At 48.7% G+C, this 10,650-nt stretch overlaps 2 protein-coding genes across 2 annotated transcripts in view; one reads left to right on the top strand and one right to left on the bottom strand.

The window, feature by feature from the left end:
- The window catches only part of SGPL1 (sphingosine-1-phosphate lyase 1), a 31,555-nt gene extending 25,991 nt beyond the window's left edge, over nucleotides 1-5,564 (top strand). The window contains exons 11-14 of the mRNA XM_029962629.1: nucleotides 93-331; nucleotides 903-1,049; nucleotides 2,018-2,138; nucleotides 2,224-5,564. Coding sequence (XP_029818489.1) covers nucleotides 93-331; nucleotides 903-1,049; nucleotides 2,018-2,138; nucleotides 2,224-2,364 — 648 coding nt within the window. The 3' untranslated portion in view covers nucleotides 2,365-5,564. The remainder of the gene's footprint in view (nucleotides 1-92; nucleotides 332-902; nucleotides 1,050-2,017; nucleotides 2,139-2,223) is intronic.
- Nucleotides 5,565-6,651: 1,087 nt separating this feature from the next.
- PCBD1 (pterin-4 alpha-carbinolamine dehydratase 1) overlaps nucleotides 6,652-10,650 on the bottom strand; it is a 13,209-nt gene continuing 9,210 nt past the window's right edge. Inside the window, exons 2-5 of the mRNA XM_029962594.1 lie at nucleotides 8,426-8,466; nucleotides 8,067-8,198; nucleotides 7,623-7,703; nucleotides 6,652-7,118 (exon numbers count right to left, since the gene is read on the bottom strand). Of these exons, the coding sequence (XP_029818454.1) occupies nucleotides 7,020-7,118; nucleotides 7,623-7,703; nucleotides 8,067-8,198; nucleotides 8,426-8,466 (353 nt within the window). The 3' untranslated portion in view covers nucleotides 6,652-7,019. The remainder of the gene's footprint in view (nucleotides 7,119-7,622; nucleotides 7,704-8,066; nucleotides 8,199-8,425; nucleotides 8,467-10,650) is intronic.

Below are 10,650 nucleotides of genomic sequence, written 5' to 3'. Positions count from 1 at the left end.
CCAACAGATCAACAGTCCAGGCACATGGTGAGTGCTTGGCTGTGTTCCTGTGCCCTTTTGGTGCCCTCTGACACTGTCTGTGCCCCTTGCAGTATGGCTACGCCCCCAAGGGTTCCTCGGTGGTGCTCTACAGCGACAAGAAGTACAGGAAGTACCAGTTCTTCATAGCCCCCGACTGGCAGGGGGGTATCTATGCCTCCCCCTCCGTGGCAGGCTCCAGGCCTGGTGGGATCATAGCTGCATGCTGGGCAACTCTGCTGCACATAGGAGAGTCAGGCTACGTTGAGGCCACGAAGAGGATCATTAAAACAGCCCGTTTCCTCGAGTCAGAGTATGTGTCTTTGTGTTTGGGTTGTGCTCTTCAACCCTGTGCTGCACTCCTCCTCCCAAACTGCTCCTGTTTCTGTTTCCCTGGAGGAGCTATGGCATGGGACCTGCTGGGTAGGGACCTGCTGGGCAGTTCTGGGAGAAGATGCTTTGTTTGTGCCCAGAGAGGAGGGGTGCAGGCACCTTTATTCAGCTGGCTTTGCTTGGAGAATTCCTTCTGCCTCAACCATGGCTGAGGAGGGAATCTGGAGGGAGGACAAAAGAAGGGTTATACTCTCTCTTGTTGGGGTATTTGTGTGGCTGCATGAGAGAAGCTGGTTTTCTCTGCTAGTCTGTCTTCCCTTGCCTTTCTGTCTTCCCTTTTTTCCATTTCTTCCTGAATTTACTTGACTTTGGGGTATGTCATGACCCGGCTCCTCTTGCAACTCCCACTGACCTGGGCTGGCTGCATGATTTTTGGGTGGGAATGTGCTGTCATCTGTTCCCTTCTGTAGCTTTTCCCTTAAGGCTCCAGCTAGGTGGACAGAGTGTCTGAACCCTGATCAGTCATTTCTTTTCTCCTTTTTCCATCCAAGGTTGAGAAAAATTGACAGCATCTTCATTTTTGGGAAACCAGAGGTGTCTGTGATCTCCATTGGCTCGGACACTTTCGACATTTATCGATTATCCAATTTTTTAGCTGCAAAAGGATGGAACTTAAATGTCCTACAGTTCCCACCAAGGTGAGTGTGTGGAGGCCAGGATATGCAAGAGAGTGTGCAAGATAGGCATCTTCAGGCCACACAGCTATTATGATTTGCTGAGTGGTGTTGTCCATATCTGGTAAATTGTATGTAGACTTGTCCTCTGCAGAGAAAGAATTACTTCTGTAACTGCTGATATACAGCAGTGAGGATAAAGCAATAGTAATTTTAATGAGCATGGCAGAGGAACATATCTGAGGCTCGCTTTCTATTTACCTCTAATGCAAGCAGAAAAATATAAATAACCAAGGCTTTATCTCACGTTAGTTAACTGAGGGTTTATAGATTTATTTTTAGTATCTTCCTGCTGCCCATTGGAGATGAAGGTAATTGAAAGAACAGTGAAGGGCTGATCATTTTCAGTGATGTAAAATGAATGTTTGCCAGAGACTTTCCTTAAGTGGGTAGTTGGGTTTTTGTGGGTAGAAGGGGCCAGTGCTGTCAGGTGTAGCTGCACTGAAAAAATTTTTGACTGGCCACACGAAGCAAAGTGTAGGGAGCCTGAGGTGATAGCTCAGAGGTGTATGTAGCCCTGTTCCTTCTGGTGGATGCCAGCTTCCACTCTGGGGGGTGGTGATGGCTTGAAAGCTGCAGAGGAAGGAGAGGGAAATGATGGCCAGGATTACCATCCTTGCAGGCAGCTGCATTTTTCTCACCAGAGGTCCCTGGAATGAGGTGAGAAAATGATAGGCCTTTAATGTAATGGTGAAGTCAGGAAGGAAGGGAGGAGGAGCTGACATTTGCAGAAGAAGAGCTGAACTCTCCAAGCTTGGTTCCTGTAAGTATTTTGCAGGGATTACCCTTAGGGGTGCTTAGGGAATGCTTTTTTAGGGAGATACACGGTTATCACTGCTCACAGAAGGACTAAAGTGCTGTCAGTTGCTTGGAAAATAGGGAGCTGTATGTTCTGGAGGTGGTTAATCTGTCCCTCTGCCCTGCCTACCCAGCATCCATCTCTGCATTACTCAGCTGCACACGAAGCCTGGCGTTGCTGAAGAGTTCCTGAGGGATGTCAGAGACGGCATCGAGGACATCGTGAAGGACCTCAACGCCAAGACCACAGGCATGGTGAGGAGGCCAGCACACAGTGAGGGGATGTTCTTGGGGGTGGGGGCATGTTTCTCCTTTGTAACAGCCTGCTCTTCTTGCTTAGGGAGCTATCTATGGAATGGCACAGTCTGTCCCAGACAGGAGCTTGGTAGCAGAGATTTCCCAGGCGTACCTGGACGGCCTCTACAGCACGGATGTTCCTTGCAGTGAAAAGCACATGAACGGCTCTCCCAGCCACCACTGACTGTACAGCAACAATGGATGCCTTGCCAGCTGGCACTGGAGTGGATCAAAAAGTTTCCTAGGGAAGAGATTGCAGTAAGCCTTTGTTCCTACAACTGCAGGTCTGAGCGTGGCTTGATCTGGAAGAATTCCTTCCCTGTCTTAGTCTGTTCTGAAATCCACATTATTTTCATGCCCAACTTCATTTTTAGGGATTCTCTTCCCCTCCCCCTGCCTGTTTTATCATGGCTGTTGATGGTCAGTTGAATGTCCATTCCACAACTCCAAATTCCTCAGGTATTCTGCGTGTCACTTCATTCCTTGCTGTTCCTCCTCCTCAGACCTGGTATTCAGCCAGTGTCCAGCCAAGTGTTAGATTTGAGTTCTCATGTTGTGTTCCAAAGCTTCAATCTTCCCAGAAGTTAAAGGTAGAAAATAAATTGAAAATTTTGTTTTGGTTTCAGTATTCCTCTAAGCTACTGCATTTAACAGACCGTGCTGGGAGCCTTATATCTGTGTAATGCAGAGCTGATAAATTGGGAAAGGGAAGATGGTCACGGACTCCTTTTGAAATCCCCTCTGGAGATCTCAGTGAGACTGCAATCAATATCTGCTGAGGGGGAGAAAAAAACAACACAAAATCCTTTTCTGGAGCCTCTTGAGTAGGAGCAGAAATAGAAACCCAAGCGGGTGGTGTAGGGAGAGGAGCTGGATGGTACTGAAAATCCCGGGTACATCGTAGCTGTTTTGCTTCCCTGCCTCTTCCAGAAGACGTGCATTTACCACCTGGAGGGCTGTTTTTTACCTTGCACAATTCCGGAGGGAGGTGCAAAACCAGTTTCCCTTCCCATAACTTGAAGGTTTTCCACTGTCCCCTCGTGATGCTGTGGCAGAGCTAGCCAGGCCCTGGATGTCACGTGCAAACGGACGGTGCCAAAGCTGACGGTTCTTTTTTTTTTTTTTTACCACGATCTTTTAGTATCAAAAAGGTGACTTTTGTATTAGCAGTAATCTTTGCACTGATTCTTTTAAGGCACATTCTCAAAAGGGCATTCACCATTGTGCCTTGATGCTTCTCTGGCTTTTTTTTTGGTTTTTTTTGGTTTTGTGAGATGCCAGGGGGGGCTGGAGGGTTCAGCTGTTGGCCGTGACCTCGGCTGCGGTCGTCTCTTTATGGTACTATGCTGAAAATAAACTGCAAAGGCAGGCTGGCCTCAGAGGAAGGACACCTGCCTGTAAGGTAGGGTAGTAGTTGTATTGAGCCAAGTCCCTTCACAGTATTACAAAGATGCTGGGAGAGCTCTGCAGCAAGTTGGAGGTGCTCAAGCCTTGGGCATAGGGCTCAGCCTTCCTATTTTTCTCTGTTGTTTTTATGGTGAGATCATTTTCCCAGTGCAGCTTGTGAGGCAGTTGTAGCCTCAAGGCCAAGCCAGAATCTCCTTAAGTTATTAAATACCAGTGGAGTTACTCCTGCAGGGCTTTCCCATGTTTCCTCTGAGCTTTTTGCTTGGAACAGAGAGTTTTCCAGGCAGAACTCCACACGTGGGCAAAGATTTCATGCCATGTCTGCACAGGGGATCAGAAGACATTTCTCTGCTGTAGAGGGCCTGTTGCCTGAAGCTGACCCTTGCTGAAGCACACACTTGCACAGTAATTTTACAGAATGAGAAAGTCACCAGCCACTGCACAAACCAGTGCAGCCCTGGGCCCAGCCACTGTGGCAAGAATACTGGCTTTCCAACAGCTTTATTCTCAGTGCTGGGAGACAAAAGTATTTTGGCCATCTGCCCTGAGATTGATGACTTGATGCGTGTCTCTGGGCCCTTTCGAAATCACTGAATTGCTTGAGAGTCTCTTGATGGGGTTATCAGCTCTGGCAGTTTGTACTGGACCCATTTATTCTGTCAAGGTCTTGCCAGTGTGACCATTACTGCATCTCTGAGCTTGCAGTTACTTTGGAGACAGTCTTAAGTGTCTGGCTACTGTGATGGTTCTCTTTTGAACTGAGATTTAACAAAACAAAGCAAAAAAGGGAGGTACTCTTTTTTTTTCTGCTTTAAAAGAAAGAAGGGATGGATCAGGGGTGGGCTGAAGGAGAGAGAAAATCCCTTCTCTTCCTTCCCTAGTTGCATTTTTCCTCCCAGGAAGTAGATGGATCTAACAGATCAGTGCTCCATTTCACATTTCTGGAAGTATTTGAAGATGTTATTTGTAAATCAGTGTATTCTATTCTGGGCTTTGCTTATTAATAATATTTGTGGGTTTAGTTGTTTCATGTGTGTTTGTTCTGTACTGTAATGTAATCCTGTGGTCAGGAGCGGGCCACTGTAATTTACTTGTGTGTAGTCTTTATTCATCCTGGTCACCTCACATGTAATCTGCATCTCCTTTATCATGCCAAATGGTCTTAGAAAAATGGATTAACAGGCTGTGTGATTACTTAAAAGACAAAAAAAGAAGAATTTGATGAACTGGATTATGATCTGAGACTGGATGGTACTTTCTACCTGGAGGGATTTCCATGACTGTTAATTCCCGTGAGATTTCCAGCTGTCAGGTTTTCCCAGCTGGACACTGAATTTGTTGCTTGTACAGAGAACTTCCAAGGGATTTGCCTGCTCTTAGGTACTAGACTGAAGAATATCCAATGGGATGGACCAAGAAGAGATGTGTGTCTTCATGCCATGGATTTCATCTGCACTTTTCTGATGACGTGGAGGAGAGGGGAAAGGAAGGGTTGCGTACAACACAATAATATCCTGCCCAGTAAATCCACATGGACTTTTTAATGGACAAACAGGATGAGTTCACCTGATGGCAGTATTTCTGTGTTTCTCTGATTTGCCACTGTAAAACTGGAGGCTGAAATAGCTGAAGAGATGGTGAAAATGGGCCTAGTTTGTATTAAAATGGTGTGTTTAGCTATCTAGGCTCCTCGAGCTCTTATTTTCCTGTTTCAATAGTCATTTGAATGACTAGGGACCTGTTGTTCCTGGTCTTTGCTCATGCCCAGCCTGGGCTGTAGCAGGTAGGGATGGTTTATGAATCTTAACAACTCTGCCTGAGGTCTGCTCTGTCATTCTGACAAGATAAAGGGTGTCTGTGGCTACGTCTTATGTGTGTGATGTTCAAAGATGCTGAAAGCTCTCATTTAAGAGCTGTGGATTTTCTACTAATGCTTTGTAGAACTTTAAAGGGTTAAAAAAAAAAAGAGGAAAAAAATCAGATCTGAACTGGGTGTTTGTAATGTTTTTCCCCAGACTGTTGTGCTGAAAGCAGCTACTCTTGGTTTCACATCAAGTTGATCATTGTATTAATGAAGATCTTGTACCACCAAATCCACCCCCACCCTCTTTTTGGGACATAAGCAACCCCTGGCCTGTTGCTGTGCTGCTTTTGTACCTTTTGGTTGTCCCTTCCCTGTGTTTGTGCCTTGGCTATGGCACACATGTGATTTTACACGAGCAGTTTTTACCTGCTCTGGCTTTAATCATCTGCTTTTTCAGACTCTGATCACTTTGAGGCCAAGGCATGTGCTGTTTCTCCATGAAATTTCCCCATAGCAGAAGCACCTTTCTGAGGGCAGTACCTGCCTCGGGGAGACCTGTTGGTGTCATTTGATCAGTGAGGCCTCTTTCCAAGCTGACATCAGGTTAACCAAGACATTTATTGTAAACATTATCACTTGGTATCTTACTAAAGGCTGGTTCCAGTTGGGGTGAGACCACATGCCTGCTTGTAACGCTCTTGGAGAGGGGTTACAGGGATGACAAACTGCACATCACCTTGCTGGTTTGTTACAGAGAGACCAAGTGGTTCACAAAACATGTTTTAGGCAGAAAGCATATTCTAGAAGCAACAACACAGTGGCTGGATGGAGTCAGGCTTGGGAAAGATTTACTGGTGCAATTATGTAACATGACTCTGGAAGGACATGGAGCTGTTGGAGCAAGTCCAGAGGAGGCCACCAAGCTGATTAGAGGAATGGAACAGCTCTACTATGAGAAAAGGCTGGGAGAACTGGGATTGTTCAGCCTGGAAAGGAGAAGGCTTTGGGGTGACCTAATTGTGGCCTTCCAGGACCTGAAAGGAGCCCACAAGAAACATGGAGAGGGACTTCTCACAAGAGCATGTAGTGACAGGACAAGGGGGAATGGCTTTACACTGACAGAGAGTAGGTCTAGATTGGATATTAGGAAAAAATTATTGCCTGTGAGGGTGGTGAGGCCCTGGCACAGGGTGCCCAGAGAAGCTGTGGCTGCCCCATCCCTGGAAGTGTTCAAAGCCAGGCTTGATGGGGCTTGGAGCAACCTGGGCTAGTGGAAAGTGTCCCTGCCCATGGCAGGGGGTTGGAATGAGATGATCTTTAAGGTCCCTTCCCACCCAAACCAGTCTGTGTTTCTGTGATATGACTGATTCCTGGTGAAAGGCTCAGCACTTGGTGGGCTGGGAGCACGTGGCTAAGGAAGGTTTTATGGGTGGAATTTGCAAGCTCAGTATATGCACCCTGAGCAGGGCCTCCATCCAGGTGAGCTGGGGCAGGGGGATGGGTGAGGTGTCAGGCAGTCTGGATCCCAGGATGTAGCCTGGAAGCAGGACAAGGCTCTGGGGGCAGCTGTCTGGACACGGGTTGTGGCAGTGGCACAGTGGCTTTTGGGCTTCATGTCTCTCCAGAGCTCAGGAGAGGGAAGCTGCGACCTGCTCGATGAAGCTGGCCAGGTTGATGTCCCGCTCCGACAGCCCTCCACACTCGTGGGTGCTCAAGGTGATGTGAACCTGAAGCAGACAGACAGACAGACAGAGTGTTGCTGGCAGAAGGAGCAGGGATGGTTTCCCCCAGTGCTGTAGGTGAGGTGGTTCCAGACATTTCCTGGGGTGGGAGAGGTGGCCTGGCACTTTGCCTGGTTTTCTCCTTCCTGCAGCTTATCCTGTCCACAAGCTGTCACTGCCACCCCTCCCTCGGTCACAGCAGCCACTGTGCCCGCTTCTCAACTCCCTCCTTCCCTAGAAGCTTCTCCCCTACTACTCCTGCTACTTCTGATATGATTTAAAAAAGACACCCCCTGGGACTGGCCAGGGCAGCTCCTGCTCAGCTGGACAGGGAAAAACAAGGAGGGAAAGGATCTGTGAAAGCTGGAGGCTGTCTGGGATAGGGGAATAGCATCTGAGGGAAGAAGTCCTGCTGATGGGAACAGGACTTGCTGCTCCTGTTTTATCCCTCAGAAAAGGGATCTGCTCACTGAAGAGCTCTGTTTTGCCCCCACCATCCCTGTTTCTTACCTTATTGTACACGTTGAACCATTCAGGGTGGTGATCCAGTTTTTCTGCCTGTAGAGCCACTCTGGTCATGAAGCCAAAGGCCTGTGAAGTGACAAGGGAAGTTAACTGTGAACCACTGACCCTGTAGTATATTGCTTTTCACCCCATTATTGTTAATTTTACACCACCTGTTTTTAGATAACCCAACCAAATGCAAGGCCTGGGATGTTCTGTGTCTTTCTTGGGGTTTTCTGTGGGTTTTCCTTTTTTTTTTTTTTTTGAGGAGTTTTTCTCCAGACAAACTGTGTGCTGAGATGACCACTTTGGTGTCCTGGGGGAGGTTACCTTGCCCAGCCATCACATTTCAGGAGACACAGGGAGGGGTTTCTGTGGCTGAGCCTCGCAGAGGGGACTCCCTGCTCTGCAAACCAGGTCTCCCAGTTTGTAAAACGCTGGTGCTCCTACCCGGTTGAAGTCCTTGAAGTGGAACTCCTTGAAGATGGCGTCTCTGCCTTCCACCTCATTCCACCCCACAGCTCTCAGGTTTGGCAGCAGCTGCTCCCTCTCCTCCGTGCTCAGCCTGTGGGCTTTTCCTGCCTGGCACCACGGGAAGGGAAGGGAAGAAAAGCGAATCAGTGTGGCACAGGTATGATGGAGCAGCTGTTCAGAGCAGCAAGGCATCCCGTGGATCCTGGAGTTATGGGAACACAGAGGCAGCTGCAGGGTGGGTGGGAGGGGTGGGATATCAATGCTGCCCTCTGCTCCCTGCCTGGGATACATCCTGCATGTGTCCAAGGTCCAGCTGGTCCCTTCTGTCCTCTCACCTGCAACACCTCCCACAGTGTCTGTATGTCCTTGTTACAACCTGATGTACAAAGAAATGATACCTGTGTGAGGTTAAGCTCCAAAATACATTACAGATAATTTTCAGGGGGTGGAAACCAAAACCTGAAACTCTGTGATGGTCTCTGCATCAGAGAATTGCTTTATGTTTCCCTATTTTACATATTTATTTATTTATTTAATATATTTATTTACTGGGAGCCTGCTTTAGAGGAAAGAAGTGGCGTCAATCAGAGATGAGTCACACTAAACTGCAGTTCAGCTCCTTTTCCTTTTCCATCTCCCTTCTATTACAATGGAGTTCAAGAGGCTGTTTCTGTCTGTGATGAAAAAAGGGCAGAGGGAGAGACTGTGAGTGAGCCTTGTCTTGTACAGAGCTGCTGTTACTTGGTTTGTAAGGGGTGGTGGTGGGGAAGCAGCAATTCCTGGCTTTGGGAAATGATTATAGGCAAAGATAAAACTAAAATGAAGCATCTATTCTGGCTCTGGGGAAGGCAGGAGTGAGTACAGAGGGGCATTGCTCTCTCTGAAAGGTTATGTTCTGGCAATTAAAATTCTTTCACAGAATCGGAGAGTACTGTGAGCTGGAAGGGACCCACCAGGATCATCAAGTCCAGCTCCTGGCCCTGCACAGGATACCCCAAGAATCCCCCCATATGCCTGAGGGTGTTGTCCAACAGCTCCTTGAGCTCTGACAGCCTTGGGTGACCTGATCCTTGCAGTTGGTGATGACAAAGATCAATATCTCTTTGCAATTTCTTTTCCTTTATGTGCTGCAGAGCAAACTGTGGTAAGTTACATGTGAGTCCCAACAAATCCAGACCACTTTTTTGGGGGTGTTTGGGCAGCAGGGCCTTGAGACACTGTGCTTGGGCATCAATGCTGAGAATTACCACCTTAAACAACTAAGGCAAATCATCCTCTCCTGTGGTTTACCTTCTCCCAGGCTGCACAGAACCAGAGAGGCAGCCGTGAAGCTGATGAGTTTGGGGGTGGTTCTTGCGTGTTTTCAGGAAGATTGGAAAGATGATGCCCTATTCCCATGGCTGTGTGGGTGCCTCCCTGTCTGTGGAGCTGTGACCCTTATGCTTGGAGAAAGCTGCCAACTGCATGAGATGGAGAGTGCCAAGGTGTGCCCTGAACCTCAGCGTGGGGTGGCTGGGGGTGGGATGGTTTCTGTCCCCCTGGCATAGCGGCTGTGTGATTTTTGGGGAAAGCCTTCCTTGCCCGTTCATGTTTTGGCCTCGCAGCATTTTGGACGGCCCCCTGCCAGCCCCGGCTCTGTCACCTCCCTCCCCATCCCCCAAATGTCAACCCTGTCCTCCTCCGAGCTCTGGGCTCGGAGGGAAGGCAGTGAGTAAACATGACTTAGCACAATAAACCTGGAGCCGCTGCCCTTCCCCGCATGGCGTGATAAGCCGGGCGCAGGTAGCTTAGCAACTGGATGAGGTGGGGACAGAGGCAGGGGGGCACCCCTGGGAGCTGCCCTGGGGACTGATGGGAACGGGGCAGGATTTGGGATCGGGGCTGAAACCTGCTCGTGCATCGGTGCTAAAGGCTGAGTAAAGCTGGAGCTGTTGCTTGGAGCAGAGGGATGTGGATGCCGGGCTGGGCTCCAAACCAGCCTCCCCTGTGCAGAGCAAGAAACCAGGCTGCTTGGGAGGGCCGTGGTTTAATTGTTCTCTTGAACGCTTTTCTTTGCTGTGGGAGGACAGGCCCCGGGGCTTTTTCCAGGCCCAGCTCCTCTGCCAGAGCCCAGCACCAGTGGGAAGCATGGCCAGGCTGAGGTCTGGTCCACTGAACACCGTGTCTTGTGATGGCAAACCCTCTGCCTGGAGCACCCCTGTGCCCTCCAGCCTCCTCCAATCCCTCCTTCTCCACCCCAGCACATTGCCCAGCCCGCTGGTTTTGTCAGTATGGCACGTTAATGCTTTCAAGTGCACTTAGTCCTTTAAAACACACTCTTCTCATTAGGGAAATTAAATTATTTTGTTTTCTTCTGCTGGCTCTCAACTGCCGAGGAGTTGGGATTTTTATGTTTTGCCAGCAGGAAACCAAGCAGATGCATTGTGCAACTGAGGGAAAGGAACCAGCATGGGGAATTGGGAGAGCTTTGAGCTGTCAGGAGATGAAACAACCCTCTTTGCCCTAACTGTAAGATTTTTAGTTAGGGAGTCACAGTATGGTTTGGGTGGGAAGGGACCTT

Source organism: Manacus vitellinus, unplaced genomic scaffold, assembly GCF_001715985.3.
Source record: "Manacus vitellinus isolate BGI_N305 unplaced genomic scaffold, ASM171598v3 scaffold_48_pilon, whole genome shotgun sequence".
Classification (NCBI taxonomy): domain Eukaryota; kingdom Metazoa; phylum Chordata; class Aves; order Passeriformes; family Pipridae; genus Manacus; species Manacus vitellinus.
This window is presented reverse-complemented; position numbering and strand designations above follow the sequence as displayed.